The sequence below is a fragment of the Rhododendron vialii genome, chromosome 4a, assembly GCF_030253575.1.
Source record: "Rhododendron vialii isolate Sample 1 chromosome 4a, ASM3025357v1".
In the NCBI taxonomy this organism is placed as follows: Eukaryota; Viridiplantae; Streptophyta; class Magnoliopsida; order Ericales; family Ericaceae; genus Rhododendron; species Rhododendron vialii.
The window spans coordinates 13,443,865-13,470,263 of NC_080560.1; the positions used below are offsets into that span (position 1 = coordinate 13,443,865).

Below are 26,399 nucleotides of genomic sequence, written 5' to 3' on the forward strand. Positions count from 1 at the left end.
CAAACGATACAAAGAAGATTGCACGACGACGGAGTAACTTTCTGCATTGATTACTCACTTTTTGTGAACAGAAAGCATGTAGGAGTTCTTGAGGCAAAAAGGCCTGTTTGGAACGAAGGATAAGGTGTTCTAAAGACACTGTTTTCCAGTTTTATAACACTGTTTTCCAGTTAAACACAAAGAATTATATAATTATCTATTGGAGTGGGCTTGAAAAAGATGATAAGTGAAAGCTAACCATAATGTGGAAATTTCCTCTCTGTTTATATTTCCCGATATACAGTGGATGAATCAAACACCTTGAATACAAGGCATTTTGTAACACAAAAAAAGAAGTGTATTCAAGAAAATTACGGGAGCCCACCGACAGTCGTTTTCTTGTTTATTTGTAAGATGTGATTTATACAGAATGTATTCAATTTCTCAAGCGTTACTTCTCATGCTAATAAATGCACTTTGGACCTACTCTGAGGCACAGACGGAATTAGGATTTCACATACGAGAGGGCCATAACATAAACGGTTCTTTATTAAATCATATTTTGAATACAAATCAGTTAGGGGGACAACATGTAAAGGTTTAAAAGTAAAACAAAAAGAGTACAAGATAATTATGGGGTTTCCCAGATAGGAGATGGCCCTAGCCTCCATAAGCCAACTCCTGGTTCCGTCTTTGCTCTAAGGGATCTTAGAGTTTTGCTTCGGAACGTGACCTGTTATAATACAGGCACTCTAGATCCATCCTTACACTCAGGTTGCATTCTTGTAAACTCTTTCTTCTTCTTCTTCTTCGTTTTTGTGTGTTTTGTTCGTCTTTTTTGAAATTCTTGGTAGATTTGCGTTATAATATTTTTCAGTTTAATCATTCGTCTCGACGATAGGAATTTAAAAAGTAAATTCACTAAAGATGAAAAATATGAAATAGCTGTTTTTTTTGTCTAAAGTGTCATCTTATACGAACTTTTTTTTAATATTGGTCCATATTTTTATACTTTTCTGACTCGTCTCATCGAGACAAACGATTAATCTCAAAAACTACTACGCTAAACTAACCAAAAAGTTACGGAAAAAAAATTACCGAAAAACGTTATTGACAATTTTTTTTTACAAGAATGCAACCTCGCTTGTGTTCAGGAAAATTAGAAGTGGAAATACTGGCAACATTTTCCTCTTATATAAGTCAACTCCCAGAAGCATTCCTCACTTATATATCTCAGAGACTACTATATGGAAGCACTGATTGGCAATGTGTGTGCAGGAGGCCTTGTTGAAGCCTTAAACACTAGGGTTTATGGAAATGGAACCCAAACCCTAGTTCTCTCTCATGGGTATGGCTCGGACCAGAGTGTTTGGCACTACCTTATCCCTTGCCTTGCTTTCTACTTCAAGGTGGTGGTTTTTGACTTGGCATTCTCACCAAATGTCAACCCCAAATTCTATGATCCGAACAAGTACTCGTCCGGTGTTGGATTTGACTCTTATGCCCATGACTTGATTTGCATTCTTGATCAGCTCAATGTGACCAACACTGTTTATGTTGGTCATTCCATGTCTGCCATGATTGGATGCTTGGCTTCCATTAAGAGACCTGACCTTTTTCAACACCTTGTCCTTCTCAGTGGCTCTCCGAGGTACTCTCTCTCTCTCTCTCTCTCTCTCTCTCTCTCTCTCTCTCTCTCTCTCTCTCTCATCAAGTAGTCTTCAGTAACCATATATCGGTTTGCTTTTGATAACTGAATATCCGGGTCAGTTTGTGTGGATGAACCTCAGCTAATCCTGAATTTCTGAAGTTAACGAGTAATCAAATCTCTAGTGAGCCCAAAATTTGAGAAACTGTATATGTATGTACATTAGATTAGAGAACATGAAATGAAAAAACTTTACGGTCAATACTATTATTTGATTTTTCTCCTCTCTCTTGAATAAAACCCGTCTCTTTTAAAATATATACTATTATTCTACACCTAACATTTTTGTAATAAAGGACGTTACATAGACAAACTACTTATTTTAGATCTGAGTGATAGGTTTGCAACCCCGCTATTAAGAAAAAGAGATACCATTCTCAAGAATTTATGCTTACGAGTTTTTAGTGCAGAAATGATGTGATTGGTGACATTTTGTAATAAACGGTACATTGATCGACTATTTACTTATTTATTTTTAGTTTGACGGTCAGGTGTGTTCCGGCCAACAAACACACACCTCAACTATTTGTTTTGGAGTCATAGGTTTGCAACCTTATCTTAATTCTCACTGTCAGTCTTACTATTTATTTTTGTTTTTTTTCATTTTCTCCGAATTCTCCTTCCCTAATTTCTTAATAATCACTTCCAAACAAGAAACAAAACAAAAGCATAGGGGCAATACTTCTCCTTTTGAGTTTCCTATTCTACCGTGTTATTTAGGTACCTCAATGCTAGTAAATATGATGGAGGCTTCAACGAAGAGGAACTCAACACAATCTTCAACACCATACACAAAAATTTCTCAGCATGGGTTCGAGCATTCGCCCCAGTAGCCATCGGCGTCAATAACAGCCACGCCATTGCTGAGTTTGAAACCAGCTTAGGAAGAATGAAACCCGAGATCGCGTTAGGCATTGCGAAAACAGTGTTTTTAAGTGACCTAAGAAGGGTTTTGCCGCAAGTTCATGTGCCATCCACCATAATACAGTCCAAGAAAGACTTTATTGTCCCCGAGTTTATTGCTTATTACTTGAAGAAGAAGCTTGGTGGGCATGCTAGGGTGAGAATACTGAAAGCAGAAGGCCATTTTCCCCAGCTAACAGCTTACTCTTCGCTTTTACATGTTTTGAAGAAAGTTCTTGTCCTTGATTGAGTGGGAATTTGCTCATCATCTTCCTTCTTTTGAGGAATGGGAGTAGTTGTTTGGAAAAATGTTGTACGAGCCCCGAACAAACTTGAAATCAATAGTGGTGTCGAGTTCCGATTCGCAGTGGCAACTCTGGGAATTTTGTTTGATGGGGTCAAAAGTTAATTTTCACCTATTTGAAATTACATTTAAGCGCCGTCTAAAATGGCACGACAGACATAACATTTTGCACTAATGGCCTGTTTGCATGACGGGAATAAGAGTGAAGTTTGAATGATAGGACTAGTAGTGAAGCGATATATAATCACATACGATATGTAATCTTGTGAAATAATAGTACCAAGACTAATAATACTACCATGCCATGATGGTATTATTTGCACTTTCTTTGAGAGATTATATATCCGATTGGTAGTAGAAGTTTTTAACCAAGCACCTAATATTAATTTCCCTTCAATATACAGTCCAATTCGATGCTAATCAAAAACTCACTAATCAGATTGTTGAGAAATGAACAAGACTTGCAACAAGAAGCCAAAGCTTAAACCAAGTGGTAGGGCTAGTCTTTCCCCGAGCTAGGTCTTTAGTAGGCCCGATAATAGACCAGATCTGACATGAATCCAATCTGTATCCGATTACCAAAATTATCAAAAACCGGTCTGATAATTCGTTCGATCAGAATTCCAAACTCCGATAAATTAACGGAGCGGATTCCTAAGTTCTGAGCTTTCACCCACCCCTCTCCTAAAACACATTTCATGAAAACATCGAGGATAAAGAGCGCAAATGTGAACAAATGCAGACGTATAGACCTGAAAACACCCAAACCTGAAACCTGAAACCTCCATGTTAGCAGGTACACAATATGGAACTATACCTGAAAACACCCAAACCTGAAACCTCCATGTTAGCAGGTACACAATATGGAAGAGGGAAAATTGCGTGATTGCATTATTCCTCAACATGATTACATAGTTTCACCAAAGAAAAACAAGCCCCAAGGAACAAAATTGATTAATCTATACCCCAACAACTAACACAAAACTAAGAAAAATACATTTCACATCTGTAGCTTCTATTTCTCTCTCCTGAATCACCCAAACCTCAATTGCGACCAAAGTTAATAAATAGAAACAAAATTTCGCGCCATTTCTCTCCCGTTGTGGTTGAGACAAGACTATAATTATACACGGGTCTCCCACTGCAGCGCTTTTCCAATGGAATAGATTCTCTCAGCAGTTCAATCAGAGTTCTTAAGCACACTGGGACTTCAAACTACTTCAGACTGCATCAGGGTAAACACTTGATTCTGGTTCGTTTGCATCAGTGGGGAACTCACCCAGGAAAGAAATATAAATCAAGCAAGAGTATTCTCAACATACTCCATCGCTTTCCGCTTAACAGATTCAATCCTTTCTTCATCCCCAAGAGAATTTTCATACTCAAGATACTTTTTGAATAAGAACTGCATTCACAAAAACCAAAGCAGTCACGTGAATTGTCAAGCCCGCCGCTGAACGAATCTAAAATGTGTGCAGCAGAAAGAAGGAGCCAAGCTCCTCTGTACCCAATTCCGTATGTTACCTACCCATGTACCAAGGCCATAGGAACATGTGGTAATCTCAAAACATGGGAATCTTAAAACATACTCTTCTGTCCCCAGGTGTGGTCCTTTCTGAGTAGTCATGTCAATAATTCAATTGAAAAAAATAATTGTATATTCATCATTTAGTTCTTTGATAGAGTTCAGAAGATCTCAATCATAACTTTTGAACAGCATATAAACATTCAAAATTATTCAACAAAATACATCACTTTTTTTCTTTATTATTGTGGCACGGTTACCAAAAAGGACCAACAATTGGAGATAGACAGAGTAATCCGGTGGCTGAGAGCCTGAGAGTGACATGGTACATGCCTACGTGGGTACATATAGTATCAGTTGCGGAGGATCCTTGACCTACAGGGAGAGAAGTGGAATAATGGATCAAAGAATCAATCAATTGTACAAACCTTCATCTTCTTAGGAGGAAGGGTCAAACTTATTGCCCTCTCAAATAAGGCGCGAATCATATCTTCATCACCAACTCGAATCTCCTGTTATGTATAAAAACAAACTTTACTGACACTTCAAAATGTTCGATCAAATGTTAAACAAGAGAAAGGGATTTACCTGATCAAGATAAATGCTCCACAAATCAGTTCTCTTTGGATATTCCCGAAGCATTCCCTCAAAGATGGATCGCCCTCTATCAGGAACCCCACACTTGAACTCAAGGATAGCTGTTTGTGAGAGGAACTTAATGTGCTTATGGCGTGGAAGGCATAGAACAGCACGTTTTACAACTGATTGGACTTCATCCTTATTTTGCTTCAAGAGCCACTGAATGCGCCGTAACCAAACCTAAAAGATTGCAAAACAATGTATTATTTCAGAAGTAAAGCTCGATCAGTTGATGGCATCCCTTTAGGGTGGGTACCCATGAATAATACCTTGCACGAATGCTTGAATTTTCTCATCATCTTGTTGAGAAGCTCATCAGTTAACTTGTGTTGTTCAGTCCTTTCATACATTCCCAATAGTGCCAGGTGCACCTTCTTGGTATCACAATACTGCAGAGCTCTGTGAAATAATTTCTCAACAGCCTCCTGAAGAAAAATTAAAACAAGGAACTCTTAAAACTATCTGAATGCCAATGATGAAGCAACTATGATATAGACGCAAAGTACAAAAAAATTATCTTTACCTCTGGAGGATTTCCATATTCGTTCTCCAGATTAAAGTAAGCCACCCATATATTCAACTTCTCAGATTCTTCTCTGATGTTTATTGTCTTCAGAGCCCTTCAGAATAGAAAAACAAAAGATGAATTTAAAGGAAAAACTGACATAGTTCAGAAGATAAAAAGGCAATCTCAACTCAACCTAAACAAGCCTTTTTCCCAAATCCCAGTTATTCTCAAGTCAATCTCAACAAGTGCTCCTAGTTCTACTGAAAACAATCTTGTTAGAACACCGATGAAAGAAGAAAATCACCCCATTAATAGCATTTTCCTTCTCCCTCTCCGTTTTTTCCAGTTAAAATGACACAATGTCATAAAGAGGCTAATTACAGTTCAACCAAGCCTGATAATGCTTTCTTACAGTTTCTTTTTCGCAACATTCCCCATGAAGATATAAAGTGACCACCAAAATTTATGTTTTGGTACAAAAAATTCTCATGAAACGAGAATTTCAAAAAAACAAAGCACAGCATTCAATTTGTTTTGAAATAGAAAACTGAAATCAGAGAAATAAGAGCTACAGTACCTCTCGGCAACTGAGCGAGCATTCTCAACATCGGCCAAAGAGAGCATAAAGGCCATGTACTTTATCCAAACAAAGCTGCTATTGGGGGAACTTCTAACCATTTTCTCAAATTCATCAGCACTTCTCGGAATATCTTTCTCTACTAGCCTTTGTTCAGCAGCACTAATTTCTCGCTCCCTGTGCAGAACACTTCCATTTTTAGTATGAAAACTGTGAACACTGGAAAATGATATCTGAAAATGAAATTACCTTTCTTCGTTCGCTTTCTTTTTTGCTCGTCTCTTGCTCTTTTCATCTTCGGTGTCTATAGAATCTACAAGCTCTTTATCATGAGATAGAACGTCATCCATGCCAGAGCTTTCTATATCATCAAGAGGGACCTCAAGTGGAAGAATGGAAGCCCTTGCTTCTACATCAGCAAGAATGGGATGCTCCCCATTGCCAAAATCAATAGCCAAATTCTGAATCCCAGATGAGCAGCTCTCTGGCAACAAAGTTAACCGATCGAACTCTATGTGGTCATTTCCGACCACCTCATCATCAGAGTTTTGCTTTGAAGGAGCTTGAATCTCATCATTGCCCTCAAAATATGAATCCTTCATCCCAAGAGTAATTCGATGCTTCTCCTCATCCACCTATCATCGAGTAGAAGAATAGAAGGAAAATATAATCAAAACTACAGCTTATGTGCTGAGAGACAGATGCTCAAACAGGCAGAAACACTGCGGTAGCTGTAACTTTTTGGTCATTTAACCAGAGAAATTATTCATTTATGGAGGTATAAATCCTCGAAGTCTAGAATGCTAGAAAGAGGAATAACTCCCAATTGATTGACCGTGCAGTTATAGAAGAATATACTGACAAAAAATAATACTTCTCCCTACGAGTCTTTTTACATGAAATGTGTGTACCTTCAAAACCATTACGGTGACCCTCTCCCCAGCTTTGTATTTAGATTCAATGTTGTCAACATGATCATCAGAAAGCTCTGAAACATGGCATAATCCAACCTAGGTAAAAGAACAACACAATCATCAAACGCAAACTAACATTCCTTCCACTTCCTTAGCATACTATCATATGATGTAAAGCCTATAGAAAAGGTGTGAATCCACCAATAAACAAGTCCTATAGGCTAGATTGGTGGATTCAAACAAATGTGATGACCATACTAAAACGCTTAATACGATCACACTAAAAGACCAGATGTTGAAATCAATTAATTGAGTTCATTTTTGGCTCATGAAATCTCAGGAAAACCCCAATCAGATTCCAATTCACAAACATGACTGGTTATCGCAAGAAACTTTTCTACGTAGAATTGTCAGATTACTTACCATGTTTGTGTTATCAATGGTGATAAACAGACCATATTTCTCAATGCGCTTAATACGGCCACAAACAATGCCTCCAACTTTGAGACTCTTAAAAAATTGAGATTTTTGTGCATCGCTTGCACCTGGTGTCTTAAGGGTGATTTCAACTCGCTTAGACAGAGGCTCCACAGATGCCACCCTGCATGTGTGCTGTCTCAGAATACTTTATTAACTAATATCCATCCAAAAGTATTAAAACCGCATATCCTTACTTGCCAACAAGAAGTTTCCCAATGGGGAAGTCTTTCTCGGGATTCTTGACATAGCCGTCTGACAAGTTTGAGAGAAGGATTTTCGCATCAAGCTTCCGCGAAAGCATAATGAAGCATCCTTTTGGCGTAACATTCTTAACATATCCCTGTTTGAATCCAAGACAAAACAAATAAAAAAACTAAGGTACTAAACATGCATATTTGAGAACAGGGCAAGTACCAATAACAATAGACGGAAAATAACACTGGTCAGCTAAGACATAACACTGCTAAGATTACGTAAGAAATTAGAATGGATACTTAAATGCATTGTTGGAACATGAACCAGCATACAATAAGAAAAAAGAGTAAATCCAGATTCGAAATGTCGCCATCTGCCAAGATATGTATAGCTGGACCTTCTTTGAGAGGCACTAGCATTTGACTTCCTAAATAAAGTCTGCAGCCAGCACTGGGAGATAGTCATGAGTTTACTAAATATGTTGCTAAGCTTTTTGTATTGTGAGTCATGCCCTTAACTCTTTAAATGAATGATCTTTCCTTCCAGTTCCTAGCAGAATAAGTCATGGCATGTTAGACAGTACGAGCTGTCTTAATAGCACCCAAAATGTAACAACTAAAATGTTCTATCACGACTATTTAAAATTGAAATGAACCTGATATTCTCTACAAACCAAACTACGAAGCTGGAAGGACAGGAAGAAAAAGACTGGCGAAACATAAAGCATCATGCTGCCTTTAAACAGATAAGAGCATCTCCAGAAGAGGTTAGCAAATGTCAAAAATTAAGAGATTTGAAGGTTCAGTCATGTTTTACGAGCCCCAGCACCCTCAAAAGTCAACCTTCAAATTTCTATCCTCTACTTACAAATTTAAAGGTTGAGTAATGTTGGAGTTTGTCACATATCGGTTAATTATTTCCTCCAAAACTAGTATATGAGCATGGGCGGCCTCTCCAATCTTTGCCAATTGGTATTGAGTTGGATGCCTTAACATGGTATCAGAGCTAGGGTATCGGATTATCAGAGGTTTTTCCCCTTTATGTTGTAGTTGCACATTATTTCGTTGTGATCCTTACGTTCCAAATCCTTTGTTGAACTCTCCACGTGCGAGTTGGGAGTCGCACATGCGGGGAGTGTTGGAATTTGTCCCCCATTGGTTATTTATGTTATGAGAAAAAAGGAAAAGTGTATGGGTGTTGTGTTCACTAACCCTAATACAATCAACTCTTATTTATATAATGGGAAATCATAACATAAGACTACATTAACCAATGTGGGACTAATAGCAATACTATATTCTAACACTCCCCCTCAAGCTGGAGACTCTCTAGCTTATTACATATCAACCAACGAAACAATTACCTCAACTACTAACATCAATAACGAAAAACAACCAACTTGTTAAAAACAATGGAACAACATTCAATAGCAACGACTAACGAACGACTTCAACGAACGAAACGACTTCAACGACTTCAACTTCAACGACCAATGAATCAACAAACGAATTCAACGAAATAATTTCAACGACCAACAAAACCAATTTCAACTACCAACTTCAACGACCAATAACAACCAACTTCAATTACCAACCAACAACCACCAACTTCAACGAAATAGACGACAAAATAAGATATGTTACCATGCTCACCAAAAGCATGGCCAAAAAACCCGACCACAATACCCAACAATATTCAACTGTATGATTGTTGCTATTACAATAAGTGCAATGGCGAAGAGCACAACCACGACTACGACTGTGACCGACTTCACCCAGTATATGACCACCTCGACCAGAATCACGGCTAATATTAGGGCCGCCATAACCAGACCTACTACGATCATCTCTTCTGGACTTCCAAAAACCATGACCAAAGCTACGGGAGAACGGGAGAAAGGACTACCCGAATTAGGAACTGAACTAGAAGCCATTCCAAATCAATCTCAACAATGCACCAACCAGCAGTTATTCCAACCATCAATGAACGAGACTAGAAACAGCAAAGTGAACCAAAATACCAACATGTAGTGTTACCAGCGAGTCATAGCATGCAAGGGAGCAGACAGCAAAGCAAACCAAACAAAACTAGATCCGAGAACAAATCAGAATCAGACCCAAACGAAGTGGCTGGAAAAGAACTGACGAAGGGTTTGAAGGCCTATTGGTAAGTGGGTTAGGGTTTTGGATAGGGGTGGCAAATTGGACCCAAACCCATTAATCAACCCAGATCCATCCACTAGAAAATAGACCCAACCCAACCCATTTATTAATTGGGTTAGAATGGGTCTGACCCATCTAACCCATTTACTAATTGGGTCTTAGTTGGGTCTTAATTGGGTTAACTTAAATGACCCAATAAGTCATGAACATGACCTAGCTAATTTTAACCCTTCTCAGTCGATTAGTCGATCTCCTATTAATGTGCACTGACTTTCCTCGTCATCTGCTCCACTCTCTCTCTACTTTCCAATTCTTTCTCTCTCTCTTTACTTCCCAATTCTCTCTCTCTCTCTACTTTCCAATTCTCTCTCTCTCTCTAGTTTTCTACAAATTGTTTTCCGTTTTTGGGTTTTTTCTTGGGTAATCGAAAGAAATTTATACAATCAAAGAAGTTTCCAAATTTTATACGCGTCCCAAAATTTTCTTTGTACCTGCACCTTGAAATATGTTTAGAGAGAGAAAAATCAACTTATAAATGGAAAGTTGGCTTGTTCGTGGCTTATTTTTTTGTCCTTATTCAATTTTTTCCGCATTTATTTGTTTTTCGATAATTTTTTTTGGATTATTGTTTTGTCATGACAGGAGGAATCTAAAAAGTAAAAAATTGAAAAAATATTTTTTCGTCAATTTTTTCGTCTTTATTCAAAAAAAATATGAATTTCGATAGTAATTTTTAACTTTTTAGATTCCTCTCGTCATGACAAAGCAATAATCCTAAAGAAATGGACAAAATAACAAATGCGAAAAATATTTGAATAAAGTCAAAAAAATAACACACTTGGATACGTTGTGATTCGGTAATTAAGAGCGACCAATATGGTAATTAAGTGTACAAGTGTAATTTGGTCATTTTTTAGTAGAGGGTTAGTATGGTAATTTTAGTGTACATGGTATTTTAGTCCTTTAAATTTACGGGGGTAATACGGTTATTTTAGTGTACATATGTATTTTTAGTATATAGTATGTAATTGGGCTAATGAGCGAGGCGGGTTTGCTTTTAAATAAATGGGTTGGGTTGGGTATGGGTAATTAGACTCATAATTAATGGGTCTAAATGGGTCAATGACTCATTAAAGACCCAACCCACTTGTAACTTACCCATTTTGACCCAAACCCGCCCATTTGCCACCCCTAGTTTTGGAGATCAGACGAGAGTGGAGGGATTTCTGGTACTGTTCACGACTGTGAACACTGTTCACCACTACTGTTCATGTCAACAAACACTGTTCACTGTGCTATGGTGATGGATATTCAAGTTAGGGTTAGGGTTTTGAGGGCTGTTGGTCAATAAGGCGGCGGCAGCTGGCTATGGTGGTGACTAACTATGGCGGCTAGTGGTGGTGTCTATCGTGGGGTTAGGGATTCAGTGGGATTTTAGGATTAGGGTTAAGAACCCGCTCTGATACCATGTTGTGAGAGAAAGAAGGAAAAGTGTATAGAGTGTTGTGTTCACTAACCCTAACACAATCAACTCTTATTTATATAATGAGAAATCATAACATAACATAAGACTACATTAACCAATGTGGGACTAATAGCAATACTATGTTCTAACAATTTATAACCTCCAAAACTAGTATATGAGCCTGAGCGGCCTCTCCACTTATTATCAATTGGTTTTGAGGTGGATGCTTTAATATGGTATCAGAGCAAACAATAGATTCTGTATTGGAATCTCACCGCCTACCTAATGTTAAAATATTTACACATGTTTAGTCTGCTTATGGAGGAGACTAGGAGAGTCTGGCTACATGTGATGGGGCGTGTTGAAGGCGTAAATAATAAAGTTACCCCTCTCTAATAGCTTAAGCTTTTAGTTGAGTTGGTAGCTAACAATTTAATATAAACTATAGCCTATTGTTTCGGAGAATTTGTTCCCCTCGTTTGTGCCTTAAGTGCACCGATGTTTGTTGAGATCCTTGTGTTAAGGATCGTTTGTTTACTTCTCCACGTGCAAGTCAAGGGTCGCAGGTGCGAGGGAGTGTTGGAGTTTGTCCCGCATCGGTTAATTATTTCTTCTAAAACTAGTATATGAGCCTGGACGGCCTCTCCACTCTTTGCCAATTGGTATTAAGTTGGATGCTTTAACAAGTAACAACCTTCAAATGTTAAAGAACAAATTTTTTATTCTTTTAATGATTACTTTTTATTTTTCTTTGTTATAATGTTGGTTTGCTTCACGTTTTAGGCTTACTTAAATTCTATTTGATTTCACTGAAATTCCAGAAAAGAGTTTGTATCTTCTCATGTTGACTGTTGGAAACTGGTACAATTTGAATGTTTATCGATTAATTATTTTTATCCTTTTGTCACTTATATTGCCTATACATAGTAATTGTTCTTGGGTTTTTTCCCCACTAAATTTTCAAAACTTTTTCCACTCTCCCATATTTCTTTTTATCTCAACATGAGTTCCACAAATGTTTGAGAAAATGATTTTTATATTTTATACATTTCCCTTTTTACATTTATAAATGGAAACAACAGATTGTAATATCCGAAAAGGAAGGTCAATCAGTTCTTAAATTATTAAAGATATAAAGTGATAAAACCCGAGAATTTGTAGAGTCTGTTGGAGTGTACACTACTAACTCACCCTTCAAATTATGTAGAAAGGTAGCGAAGTACAGTTTTGAAGCTAACTTTTATGAATTCTGCTCAAGACAGTCTAAACCAGAGTAGGGATAGGGTAATGTTTAAGTACATTTCAATCCAATTCGCAAAAATATACATTTTCTCTAGACATAGGAAGAAAAGAAATAAATAAATGATGTAGTCACTTTTATCTTGTCATTAGCATTTTAGTAAGTGTCCTTAGTCGCATGATTTATAGTAGGAGCACTATTGTCGTTATGTCATTTTGTGTCCTTAGTGCTAGTGGGTCTATAAATAGGTGTCTAGAGTCTTCATTAGGTAGATTTATCATTTTAAAGAAAGAATATCAAGAGCTAGACTCTTTTGTATCCCTTTTGGGAGTGTTCTCTCTTAAAAGTTTATCAATGGAGTATTTGGTTTGCACCAATGAATAAAATTCCATAGGTAGGAGAGCAAAAGAACTGCAACAATGGAGCTTGTTAGAGCTTGTCCTACATTAATTAATTATAACCTCCAAAACTAGTATATGAGCTGAGCAGCCTCTCCACTCATTGCCCATTGGTTTCGAATTGCTATCAGAGCTAGGCTTTCAGAGGCTTTTGGACAAGACTCTCTTGATTGATTTGTCCCACATTGGATAATTATACCCTCCAAAACTACTATATGAGTTTGGATGGCCTCTCCATTCATTGTCAATTGGTTTTGAGTCGGGTGCTTTAATAACAAAGCTCTAAAATCACGTCTTAGGAGAAACAAGATTCAGATTGCACTATTATAAAGGTTCCTCCATCTTTTTTGGGTGGCATAGAGATGGCTGTAACTACACAGGAGGAACAAAAAATATGAGGTAGTTACCTCTTGGGGAGGGAAGGAAAGAAAAAGGAACATTATACTATCCAATACCTGCACAGTCATATTAGGATGAATATCTTCAATTCTTTCTACACGTTGGCAGGGAGAATACCTGCAAGTCATTGAAGATCTCAACTCAAAAGAACATTAACAAAGAGCAAGGTCAAAACAATATGAATAAAAGGTAATATTCAACCAGGACGAGATTACATGAGCTCTAATAGCCGCCATCGTGTGTACCAGTAAATATTCATCAATCCTATGCTCGAGCCTTCCAATGATGGAGGGTCAAATCTTAGTTCTTCGAACAATTCTAATAAGACTACTAGTATCGATAACAATCTCTAAGCAAGAGACAGAATGATGAAGGGCCAAAGAGTTCAACTAGATTACCAGAAACAAAACCCACAAAACCCTCTGATGCCACTGTAGGATTAAACTACATTTCCCCGGTAGACTTCTACATATTACAATATTAGAAATATAGTTTTTTCATAAGATGCATATCCAGCAAGACAATCTTGTTTATGAAATTAGTCATATCAAACAAATGCCTAAGAAAAAAAAAATTTCTTTCATATTTTGTCTTGCAAAAGCAACACTCTCTCGATTTTTCAGTTTAAGATTACTTTGTTCCTCATCAGCCAAAAGCATAAAAATACTAATAGGACAATATTTGGGGGTTGGTTTGGATTGTTAAATATACCGTTATGGAAGTTGTACCATATTTTGGATTGTGTCACTAAGACACGAGGTCTAGCACTTTTTGGTAATGCAGAGTTGCACTAGTGGTGCATCCTTAAAATAATAGAAGACAACAGATCTATCACAAATGAAAAATCAAAATGCCAACAAATCTAAAAAGCTTGACAATTATAGCATAAAGTCTTATTTAACCAAAAAGGAGAAAGAATAATAAGACAAAGAAGAAACATTGACATCAACTAGCTCCTAATCTACTAAATGTGAAAGTAATTACAATCTTAAAATTTATAATATATGCTTGGACAACACAGACAATAACCCCTTCCATTCACTTGCCTAAAAAATAACCAGAAGAGCCTGACATAAAGAATTGACTTGAGGTTACGTCCGAATTATGTATCTAAAGAAGTATCCCAACTAAATTACATTGGAGCATAAATCACTCAAAAAAGATATTGTTAAATTGAGTAAATATACTTTCACAACGCATGATCGACATAGCATTATGATTTAAAAGGCCAAGTGATTTCTGGTACACTTTTAATTCACCGTGAACGCCTTATTGACCCATGCATTCTTTTTCCATCTTTCAACATGAGCCATTAAGACTATGATTACCATTATCAGGCAGGTAGTATTGTAATGATAATCGCTACAAAGTTCTCCTTCTTGCCAGGGAGCTTCATAAAAGAGTCCAGTATTAGAGTACTATAAAGTAACTATGCCACCACTTCAAATTAATTTGTGTAAGTGGCATCAATATATGAGGAACAAAAAATATACAGCGTGTTTGTGGTAAAGATCCCCCCATTTCCTTAGGAATTTTAGATATTAGGGTAAATTACAATGACCTCCCCTGAGGTTTCTCACAAATACATTGACCTTCGTGCTGGTTCTAGAAATTACACACCTCATTTACTTTATGGTGTTAACTTTGATGGGTAAAATACAAATTACCTCAACATATAGATTAGATTGCATTGACCCCCCCAATAAAATTCCAATACGTTTTTGTCAAATTTCCTTCGTCTATACAACTAAAAACAATATTAAATTTTGTCCAAAACCAAAAAAGAGTAATTTAAAGACAAGATTCATAGGCTTTACGTATTTTGTTACCTTTATTTATTCTTCTACAAATATGTGATTCATATTAAATTTACAAAATTAGTCCAAATTTTGTTTTCTTATCCTTAGTGAATTGTTTATGGTTATTGACCAATTTCTTTTGTTCTTTCGGTTAGTCTCGATGAGAAACATAAAAAAGAACATTCAAACTAAGTTTTAATAAATATACTAAAAGTCTATTTCAACTTGTTAATACTGATTTCACCTCTCTTGAGGGATTTTTAACTACCAAATATGGAGAAAAAAGTTAAATATGTTGATTTCTCCTATCTTGAATTTTTTATATTGCTTATATTATATAGCGATCCATAAATAAAATAGTCTTTTGTCATGTTGATGCTAAAGTAGTATGTGCTCAATATAGGGCATGGGAGATGAATGCAATCTAATCTAGTCTTAGTTTAATGGTAAGCGAGGTATGCGTACATTAGTATGTAAAGTAAGGGAGGTGACTGTAATTTTTAGAACCAGAAGGGAGGTTAGTTTACCCTAGATATTAATTGTTTTGTGTGTCTAATTCATAACTTTTTAGTAATTAATACTCCCGCCGTCCCTTTTTAAATTTCTACGTTTCTGTTTTGGAATGTCCCAAAATAAATATCCACTTTCTAAAAATAACCATCACACCATGTCAAACTTTAAATATTTGATGCAATCAAAATATGAAAGGGAATCCAATATTCAAAGAAATGAGCAAAATCTCATTCAAAGGGATAAACCCCAAAGGGTAGAGAGAGAAACTATGTCTCAATCAATATATTCAATATTCTTAATAATCAAAAAGCTACCTAATGAGCACTCTAGACTCCTATTTATAGACCCTTTACTACAAAGGACTCAAAATGATATACAAACCCTTAAACATATTGCATCAAACTCATCCTCTTTAAAAAAAACTTGTACAGACACTAAATAAAGAAAACATAAAGCATGCAAGCTTCGGGTTAGGCATGTAGCCGCATTTTATTGACCATCATCACCCCTTATGCCAGTGTTCTAAATGGCGGCCGCTAGGCGCTTGGAGGTACCCCGCCGCCACGCCAATACCCCTTGGCGTTTGATTTGGCGCCCAAAGAGATTTGGCGGTGTTTGGCGGCTGCCTTGGCGGTGTTTGGCGGCCTTGGCAGACTTGGCGGACCTTGGCGGGCTCGGCGGCGTCTTTGGAGGCCTAAATTGTATACTATTAATGTAAAAGGGCTAGGATCAAAAATACAAAAACTAAAAGGGCTTATTATGTAATTTTACAAAATCATATCTATATATATTACAATTACATTTACATCCTCATTCAACACTCCACACTCCAGAGCTTCAGAGGCAAGAGGAGACGAACGAAGCGAAGAATTCCAGTTGACACCATCGTCCCTCTCTCTCGCCGGTATGTCTCTCTCTCTCTCTCAGTGATCATATACCTGATTAAGTTTTTTTGAAATTTATGTATTTCTGATTTGAGTTTTTATTTTTTATTTTGGTATTTAAAAAAAAAACAGATTGTATAATGACAAATAGATTGTTAAAAAAAATGCCGAATTGCTATTTTTATTTTGGTATTTAGAAATATAGAATATAGTTTGATTGGATAATGGTTTATTAAAAAAAAAAAAAACGCCGAATTGCTTGGCGCCGCCTAGGCGGCTTGGCGCGTGGAGGTGGGTCTCCGCCCTACTAGCGCCAAGCGCCATTTAGAACATTGCCTTATGCAATAACCCATCTTCAATATGAGCATCAATATTACCCTTAAAAAGTACAATTTCTTCCCAATTAGTTTGTCCATTGTTGATATTCGTGTCATTTTTTAATTGTCTATATCTGTCAATTCAATTTATAATACTTTTCATGATTTTAAAAATTTTGAATAATAAAACTACTTGAGGTCTATCAAACAAGATCATATTGCATATTTTTTTTAGTTTCGTATTGAAAGATATAACCAATTTAATACATTTACTTAAGTGCACAGTTTTAAAGGTTAATTTTGGAAATCTAAAGTAATAATTTGAACTCCTTAAAGAGTTGGATTCCCCGTAGTGGACATTTAAAAGGGACGAAGGGAGCATCTAGATTCAAGAGAGTACGTTTTACTAAGTTGTAACTTAAGAGGTAGCCATTTTTGGAACTTGAATTTCAAATTTGGTTAAAGTTTACATATTCTATATTATAAGGGAGAACAGTTTTTGAATCTTATGTCCTACATAAATCCTAAACATTAATTTGCCCCATAAATCCTACGGCTCTCCCTCTCCTTCTCTCAAACAATGGTAATTGCCTATGTAGCACGGACACAGATACGGACACGGACACGAATACGGACACGGGACACGGCAATTTTAAAAAAATGGGGATACGAACAAGGCGGGGGACACGCCACGTGTATAAATAAATATATATATATATATACATATATACATATATTTTTTCTTTTCTTCCACTGTTGATGAAGACATGTCCTATATGAATGTATAAGATTACCATGGTCCAAATAAAGGCATAGTTACAATTTAACCCAAATATTTTTTAATAATTTCATATTAACCCCTCAAAATTAAAAATATATATTACATTTTGACATTCAGCCGTGTCCCGGTGTGTCCCCAGCCGTGTCCCCCATCAAAAAATAATAAAAATTATTGGACACGCCACGTGGCGTGTCCAATACGTATTTGGGCGTGTCCCCGTGTCCAATACGTGGACACGGCGCCCTTTTGAAGTGTCGATGCTACATAGGTAATTGCTCAAGCTCCCACCATTGTCCAATCTATCACGGGATTGTTTAACTTTGGGTTAAGGTTTGATTTTGCAACTTTGTTTTGATTTCAGATTTATTTACATTATTGTAGTCCTCTATGATCCCCCATTATTGTAGTCCTCTATGATCCCCCCCCCCCCCCCCCCCCAAAAAAAAAAAAAAAAACAAGACCAACACTTCAATAATGTTGCAAGTAGGGCTGCAAACAAACCGAGCAGTTCGAGAACTGTTCAAGAGTCTACTCAGTAAACGCTCGTTCGAGCTCGATTCGTGACATTCGTCTACTAAAGGAACTGAACGTGAGCCTCAATTTTAGGCTCATTTCATAAATGAGCCGAACCTAAACCTGGCAGTATTCAACTCGATTTAGCCTCGCGAACCTAGAGTATATGTATATCACTAGAATTTCATACAAGAACTTGAATGTGTATTAACTTATACATGTACATAACAAACTAGAGCATGTATAAATGTTAACAAGTACGATAAGAGAAATGATAATGCCAAAACTGTTTTTGTGTGTGCCAAAATTGTTTTTGTGTGTGTAGTGCACATGGTACAAGGGTTTTATGCACTATAGTTTTGGCACAAACAAAAACAGTTTTGGCATTAGCAACACCCATACGATAAATTTACTTATGGTTATGTTTTTATCATTTCTGTGTCAACTTATTTATGTCCATAATACTCCCTCCGTCCCAATTTAAAGGTGAAAGTACATAAACACCCCCTCAATTATAACTTTTTCTCGTAAACACCCCTTTACATTTAAAAGCGCCCATGGAGACCCCCTCAACCACTAGAAATGAAAAAAATGCTAACTCCGTTAACGGAATGGAGGAAATGACCAAAATACCCTTTTCTATTATACCCTTAAAGGAAAAAAAATTTTAAAAAATCCTGAAAATATTTACCCCACCGGCAAAATTGGAGGAGAAGGAGGAGGGTCCGACACTAATATTTACCCCACCCTACCCAAATGGCCTCCGAGCACAAGTGGGTGCGACGCTAATAACGATTCCGTCGGGTCAACCCAATTTAGCGGCAACCCCGTCGCCGCCGTCTTCTTCTTCTGCTCGCACGTGCCTCTGTTCTCCGACGACCCACCCGGGTTTGTTCCGGTGCAGCCTCCACAGGAACTCCGGAAGGGTTTTCCAGAAGACCCCAAACCCAAAATTCTGATCGGGGATTTTCAAGAATCCAGCTAGCATTTTTTGGGTTTACTCCCTATAAGGGATTTCTGAAGCATCTGATAATCAAGATTCTGTTTTTGGCTATATAGAGATCAGGGTTTTCAAGAAGACCCAACTAGCCAAATTCTGATTTGGGATTCAATTTGGTTGTTCTGATGAAAAATGAATTTCAGAAGCATGGAAGAATTCTGGGCTTTCTATGTGAACCAACACTCAAAGCCAGCAACAAGGCGTTGGCATTTTGCTAGAACTATCATTAGTATTCTCTGCTTGATCTACTCCTTATGCTTCAATTGGTGGTGTGTATTTCTTGTGCCTTTATTTGGCTATGGTTTTGCTTGGTACAGTCATTTCTTTGTCGAAGGGAATGTCCCGGCCACATTCGGGCATCCCTTCTGGTCTCTCATGTGTGATTTTAAGATGTTTGGATTGATGCTTACTGGTCAAATGGATAGAGAGATCAAGAGGCTTGGTAAGAGGCCTATCTTGCAGGTGTGGATTGTCAAAGGGCATTTTTGTCCAAAAAATACCCAATTTGCTGATAATGTGACCTCCCATCAAACAGTTCTGAGACAGAAGGGTGTTACTTGGGTAACGGGAATAGGTGAGGAGGTCTCCATGGGCGCTTTTAAATGTGAGGGGGTGTTTACGAGAAAAAATGATAGTTGAGGGGGTGTTTATGTACTTTCACCCAATTTAAATGTCTCCTACAATTTTCCGTGCATTTTAGAACCCCCCAAAAATTATACTTCTACATATTATTTCTTTAATTTTCGTACACCAAATTAAAGTGCTCGCACTTTAATTTGAGCACTTTAGACCCCGTTCATTTTAGGGTTTTGAATTTTGGATTCTAATCATTATTCTATTTCTCTCCAATCATTACTCTCTCTCTCTCTCTCTCTCTCTCTCTCTCTCTCTCTCTCTCTCTCTCTCTCTCATCATTACCCCTATTTTCAATCATTACTCTATTTCTTTCTACACTCATTACCTACAAATCTAAATCCAAAATCCCAAAACGAACAGGGTCTAATTTTGTGTACAAAAATTAAAAATATATATATATGTAAAAGTATTTTTTTATTTATTTTTTTTGTTGGGGGGGAGGTTTGAAAATGCACGGAAAACCGTAGGAGACATTCAAATTGGGACGGAGGGAGTAAAATTTTATTTGCAGCTCTAGACCTGTATGGGAGCATAAATACCTGATTTTTTTTTTTTTAAGTTAAGGCTCGTAAACAAGCTCGAGTTCGACTCAAACCTAGGCAAGCTCGGCTCGTCAAATTTTTATTGAGTTCGAGCTCGAGCTAGGCAAAACCTTAACAAACAAATTTGAACATTCTAATATTCAGCTCATTTACATGTTTTGGGAAGTTGAAACACACCCATCCTACAACGACAAGATGAAGCCAGAAAACATCAATTAGGTTAACTAAGTTTGTGATACATAATTGAATGTCTGCAAATACTTACCCATTGTTGTTGAGTTCATTGTCGCCGATTACAATAGCCTTCTGAGAATGCATGCCATCTAAAGAAGAGCGTAATGACAATTCAACATGGAGAGTGCTCTTGACCGAATGGCTGATTTCTAGGACTTTGCATTTCACAAACTGCCCCTCATGGTATCCAGACAATGGATTTGAATCCCATGAGTCCGTCAACTCAGTAAAATGGACCTTTCCATAAAGGCGTGGATCTATTTGGATGAGCATTCCACCTACACCTGGAAAAGCTTTGGAAATCCTCCCACCCACAACATCACCTTCATGAATGTGCAAGATTGCATTCAAGGGACTGTTTGCATCATCCATATTAATATTTTCATGGTCAAGTTTTCTATCAGCAGCAGCAGCACAAAATGGATGCAGCACCAAACGTAACATCTTTTTCTCCTTATTGGCATTCAAAACATAACCACATATTGCTTTCCCCACATTGTATCGCTTCTGGAATTCCTGAATTTCAGTAGGTTCACATGCACTGTCCAGAAGATACAGCTGAGCCTTCACATGACGTGATATTGTTAACCAGGCCCATTCCTTATCCACTTTGTATACAAATCCAGAGATACGTTGCCCAGTCGAATAACTGAAATCTTCAGTCGTAAGTTTGTCTCTAATTTCTTTAGAACCTGGATAAGTAATTGCAGTGTAATTGAAATTTTGCTTCGTGTTACATAAATCAGTAAAGAAGTTGTTTAGATGGTTCTGCCCATGCAACTTGGATTAAAGAAAGTGACTAATGGCTGATCCAGAACATATTGAAGGTAACAAACATGCAACAGGAAAAACCAAGGACAGCATGGGTTACAGTGGTGGCCTTAGCTTTATCAAGGATCACTTTGACCAGATCACCTTATTGAGAATTTATCTCGGCACTAATGTCATGCTAGATTTTCCTCAGTTGAACTCGTATTAAAAGATCTAGCGTAGAAATGCCAGCATCATGTTTTATATCTTCAGTTGCTTGGATGAACCTAATTACATCATCCATAATATGCCAATGTATATTGGCATGTACTTGCCAATATACAAATCCAACAGAAAATAAAAAGCAAAGGGGTTGGGGATTGAAATGATGGCACAATGGAGATTGAAATGTTGGCACAATGGAGAGTAAGCGGGTAGTCATGGCAGTTAATTGTTCTTCATTAGTCACTACAGCAAGAGAAAAATCCCTACATAACAGTCAGAGTGTGTGTGTGTGTGCACGCGTGCGCGCGCATTTGCAACATTCTCAAGCGTAAGAAGAGCTATGTATAAAATAATATTTGATGTAAAATGTGTATCAGTTTATGAACATATATACAGTTTCAAAGATTTTTTTCCCATCAGAACTTTAACATGTGCCAATGAGCATTTAGACACGTTCGTCATCGTGTGGAGAGTTCGGCTAAAGGTACCAACTGAAACAATGAGTAGAATAAAGCATGCCATGGTAAAGGACTTGGCGTAGTTAAGGACAAGGTGTGGAATGCGCATTACTGGGACAAAGATATAGTCCTATTGAGAAGGATGAGCAGTCTGATATTGCACCAAGAGTAGAGATGAATTAACAAACTGCACCAATAAAGCTTACAGCTTATACTCAGATTTGAAAAGGGGGGTTTAGGAGTGAGGAGGCTTTCTATTTTCAACCAAAGTTTATTGGGGAAGTTGTGTAGATTTGCCTGTGAAAGGGATATATGGTGTAGGAAAGTGGCGTGTGCTAGGCATAGTCTTTTAATTTAAATTTAACGAGGCTTATTGGAATTGTTTTTTTCATTATTTAGGCATAGTCTTTTAGTTTAAAATTTATATAGACTTACTCTATAGTTGCTAGAGCTTTTTTAATATTTTTGCTGAATTGAAATTTGAGACCGATGTCTAGTTGTGGCTTAAGGCATTTTTCAATGTCATGATTTGGCTGATTTTATCGTTTTTGTGATTATGATGGTATTGAAAATGACTTCAGTTTTTGTTATTGAATTAAGTAGTTCATGAACAACATTGGAAAGCATATAATTTATGTAAATATTAAAAAAATAAAAGGTTCTTAATAGTGTCAACCCGAACACGACACAATTTTAACCAAGTCGAGTTATTGTCAAGATATTTGACACGTTTATGTTCACAGGTGTTTTGACACGAACCCGAAATGACATGACACGACTAGACAGAACACAATGCCCACACTTACATGGGGCGGGTCTTTGGAAAGGTATTACGAGAGGGTGGGGTTAGTTTTCAGACATACTAGTATGAAGACAGGGACAGGGATTAGGTTGAGAGAGCCCTTCTATATTTTAGTTGGCGGCAAATGGGAATGCACCGGTGGCAGACTATCTCAAACTGGATGGGGAGACAGTGCGGAGGGATGTTACACTTCGCAGGGAGGTACAAGATTGGGAGTTGAGGAGTTGTGGGATCTATTTGGAAAACATTGGGGAATGAGGGATGTGGGAAGAAGAGAGGATTATTTGAGGTAGATCCCCAACCTTTCCCTGGAGAGCCATTTGGGGTACTCGTGCGCCAACCAAGGTTTCTTTTTTTGCTTGGTGTGCAACTAAGGATAAGATTCTCACTCTAGATAATCTTATACAGCGTCGGATGGTTATTTTTGTCATGTGTCAAAGTTAGTTGGAAAGTCCAGTGTTGCATGTGCTTGAGAGATGAACAGTAGGTGGCACATTTGTTTATTCATTGTCCGGTCGCCAAGGAGCTTTGGAATGTGGTTCTTGTTTTGTGGGGCATGTTGTGGGTTTTTCCTGCGACGGTGGAGGAGCTTCTTCAAGAATGGTATCGGGCTAGAATGGGTAGGAGAAGTCGGAAGCTATGGATTATGATCCCGCTGTGCTTGATGTGGTGAATATAGGGAGAGAGGAATCGTAGACAGTTTGACGGGGAAGAAAGGCCATAGTTCAAAATTAAGAGTCTTGATTCTATTTTGTTTGGAGGGGAGTCAAGGGAGTACAACTACAAACCTACTTTGATCAATACTTTGACAAGTTCGATACTTTCGGAGTTTAGAGGGGCGTATAGGTCCTTTTATAATTTGGTATTATCTTTTTTATTCCTTGTTTTCTTTTGCACATGGGTGGCATCCCCTTGTGCCTTTTCAATAAAAATTTATAAAAGATACCATGGTTAATATTAGGGTGGCAAAATTGCGACGTCTATACAAAAGAATATGGTTGAACTTAAGGAGTCGGCTTGGGCAAAGAGTAAAATCGAGGAGAAGATGAATCAATGGAGCCAAGTTTTCAAGTCAGAGGTGGCACTCAAAAATACTAATATAATTAATATAAAGAAAATGTACACATGTTCTGGATTATTTATTCTTAATACAAGCAAAATACACACAATGCTTTTGTGGGTCGACTTTGGGGTCTCACACAAAGTATCCGAGCCATTCTATAATTTCAAAATTATTGTTTGAGTTGTCCTTAAACAAATCAGTTCAATTTATAAGTATTTCATCCAATCTTTTATTTTTTTTCATTCAAAATTTAAGATCCTAAATTCTGAATGAACTTTGAAGAAAATTAGACAAACAGGTGCCAAGTATTCCCTTGATATGAACCGCAGATATTGTAGGGCGTGTTGAGAAGAGCATTAATAAAAAAAATTATCTTGATTAGACATCCATAGGTATCTAAACACAAACATTATTTGAAAGTTATGAACTGTTTTGATATATATCGATGTCCGATCAAGATAATTTTTTTATTAATGCTCTTTTCAACAAGCCCTACAATATCTGCGGTTCAGATAAAGGGGGTACCAGACACGCGATTGTCTAACTTTTCTTCAAAATGTCATTCAGAATTCTGGATCCTAATATCTGATTGAAAAATTGAAAGGTTAGATGAAGTACCTAGAATTATCCAATTGAGATAATTTTTTAAACAACGGCCACCTGAACAATTATTTTAAAATTATTGAATGGCTCAGATCATTTAGAAGTTTTTAAAAAAAGTTTTTGTTGGCAGTGCCACCCCGCCCCCTCAATAGCTCCCCCCGAGGTGAATCAAGGTCATACGAAGAGAGTAATGTACCAAGATGAGGAAAATGACCCAAAACAAGTTGTCTATCCAATTCAACTACTTTGAACAATGACAGCCAGTTCAGGTGGATAAGAAGATATACAGAAAGAACTAGCATGCTGGAACCCAGTAAGGAGAAGAATCAGAAGATTCACAACTACAGAAACTTTAGCTGACCAAAAACAAATACAGAAACTTTACCTGTAACCAATGAAGGTCTGACGGACAATTCCCACTGATAGTTCTTTCGATTATTTTCTGACTTACTGGTCTTTGAAATAATTGCTGCAGTCACAGTCTGTCCAATTCTGAAGCCTTCAAAGGGATCTTCAACATTATCATCAGTCGCCTACCAAAATACATGCTTACTTATTATATTAAGTAACAGGAGCAGATTGGAATTTAGAAGCGGTGATCGCATGGACAACTGTACCATGCCAAAGCAAATCATCAAAAGATATTCACCTCTGTTATATGCACCCTCCCATGGAAACCAGATCCAAATTTCAGTTTGAGTTCAAGAGGCTTTATTTCAGTAACCTGGAAATGAGAGAGTTATATTATAATCTGCAAATCCAGGCACAAGATAAGACCTGTCCACTTAAGCTATTAAACATCAACACCGATATCTGGTTCTACAGATAATCAACATTTCTACCTCTGCCTGAACAAGAGCTCCCACATCAAAGCTGGAATTCTTTTTCGCCCTCTTTGAACTTGATGTCTCTGCAACATCACTCATCGATTTAAGTACCAGCAGCAACCTCCCAGCTGTTGCAGGGTTTGGAAGAGCCATGACGGTGGCAATGACACTACACCGCATCAATAATATAAACTTGTCAGTCCAGAGAAAAGAAATATACATTAATTTCAAACCAGAGAATGACAAATTCTGAAGGACTCTCGCCTAGAATTGACTAAATAATGGCTTGAATATTATATCTGATTACTGCTCATTTGTTTTGAAGTTTTTGCAGAAGGGATACACAGGATTATACTATGGAGATCTATTTTGTCTTTTCTCTACTCAGCTTCTTTTTGTTTTCCAAGGCTAGACTCCCAAATTCAAGCCAGAATCCTTCGTAGAAGTAGTGTAGAGGAATTGCTTTGAAACCCTGAAACTTGAGGACTAGGTTGACTAGGTGAGGCCAATTAGAGAGTTCCAGAGGGATTTCCCAAGCAATGGCATTGGAGAAGAATTCAAATACCATCTCATGGAATCAGATAGAGTCTGCAGCAAGGAGTTATGTGAAAGGAGATTGGGATTTTAATAAGACATGGTTAGGTCAATGGCTATGGAGATTCACTTTTGAAGGAGACAGGACTTGGAGGGTGGTGGTGGCAACTTGCAGTGGTAGTCGGGTGATTCCATTTCTGTGCAGCGGAAGTGTCTTGCTCTCACAATAGGATCATGAATACAACAGAAAGGATCCAATGAAACCTTTCACAATTAAGTTCATAATCCGTCCAGCCTTATTTCACGTTATTATGGTTGATATGATGCTGCTTCAGTTTAATGCATCTTCTGTTTTAGAAGCCAAAACTTATTGACATATTCAAATTTGCCAGAGCAGGGCTGAAAAGATGTTGGGAATCAATTTTGTTTAAAGATGTTTTATAGGGTCCCTATACCTGGCTTCTAGTAGGTACAGACGTGGACGTGAGGTAGGTAAGATAAGTAGCACTAGTCAGACGAGTC

General features: G+C 37.4%; 3 protein-coding genes across 5 annotated transcripts in view; 2 read left to right on the top strand and 1 right to left on the bottom strand.

Annotated features, from left to right (window-relative positions):
- Positions 1 to 1,179: 1,179 nt before the first annotated feature.
- Positions 1,180 to 3,188, top strand: LOC131324462 (strigolactone esterase D14-like). The gene is made up of 2 exons (XM_058356427.1): positions 1,180 to 1,630; positions 2,408 to 3,188. The coding sequence occupies exons 1-2, from the start codon at positions 1,227 to 1,229 to the stop codon at positions 2,838 to 2,840; spliced, it is 837 nt and encodes a 278-aa protein (XP_058212410.1). The 5' UTR covers positions 1,180 to 1,226; the 3' UTR covers positions 2,841 to 3,188.
- Positions 3,189 to 3,706: 518 nt separating this feature from the next.
- LOC131324461 (rRNA biogenesis protein RRP5) overlaps positions 3,707 to 26,399 on the bottom strand; it is a 43,691-nt gene continuing 20,998 nt past the window's right edge. For 2 of the 3 annotated variants that reach the window (XM_058356425.1, XM_058356426.1), the window contains 15 exons: positions 25,359 to 25,512; positions 25,166 to 25,240; positions 24,902 to 25,049; positions 20,647 to 21,307; positions 13,453 to 13,513; positions 7,732 to 7,877; positions 7,481 to 7,658; positions 7,055 to 7,153; positions 6,393 to 6,778; positions 6,144 to 6,320; positions 5,582 to 5,678; positions 5,328 to 5,483; positions 5,008 to 5,238; positions 4,848 to 4,931; positions 3,759 to 4,299 (listed from right to left, as the gene is read on the bottom strand). In XM_058356425.1, the coding sequence (XP_058212408.1) occupies positions 4,192 to 4,299; positions 4,848 to 4,931; positions 5,008 to 5,238; positions 5,328 to 5,483; positions 5,582 to 5,678; positions 6,144 to 6,320; positions 6,393 to 6,778; positions 7,055 to 7,153; positions 7,481 to 7,658; positions 7,732 to 7,877; positions 13,453 to 13,513; positions 20,647 to 21,307; positions 24,902 to 25,049; positions 25,166 to 25,240; positions 25,359 to 25,512 (2,761 nt within the window). In that variant the 3' untranslated portion in view covers positions 3,759 to 4,191. Of the gene's footprint in view, positions 4,300 to 4,847; positions 4,932 to 5,007; positions 5,239 to 5,327; positions 5,484 to 5,581; positions 5,679 to 6,143; positions 6,321 to 6,392; positions 6,779 to 7,054; positions 7,154 to 7,480; positions 7,659 to 7,731; positions 7,878 to 13,452; positions 13,514 to 20,646; positions 21,308 to 24,901; positions 25,050 to 25,165; positions 25,241 to 25,358; positions 25,513 to 26,399 lie in introns of all 3 variants that reach the window. The other variant, XM_058356424.1, reaches the window with a different exon arrangement.
- LOC131324463 (uncharacterized) lies at positions 18,722 to 19,859 on the top strand. The gene has a single exon (XM_058356428.1). It carries the CDS (start codon positions 19,336 to 19,338, stop codon positions 19,840 to 19,842), a length of 507 nt encoding a protein of 168 aa, XP_058212411.1. The 5' UTR covers positions 18,722 to 19,335; the 3' UTR covers positions 19,843 to 19,859.

What these genes read in the sequence shown, in the direction of transcription:
- LOC131324463 (XM_058356428.1), top strand. Translation starts at nt 19,336, where the DNA reads ATGAATTTCAGAAGCATGGAAGAATTCTGGGCTTTCTATGTGAACCAA.
- LOC131324462 (XM_058356427.1), top strand. Translation starts at nt 1,227, where the DNA reads ATGGAAGCACTGATTGGCAATGTGTGTGCAGGAGGCCTTGTTGAAGCC. An exon ending in CTTCTCAGTGGCTCTCCGAG is followed by an intron (nt 1,631 to 2,407) that starts GTACTCTCTCTC and finishes CGTGTTATTTAG; the next exon opens with GTACCTCAATGCTAGTAAAT.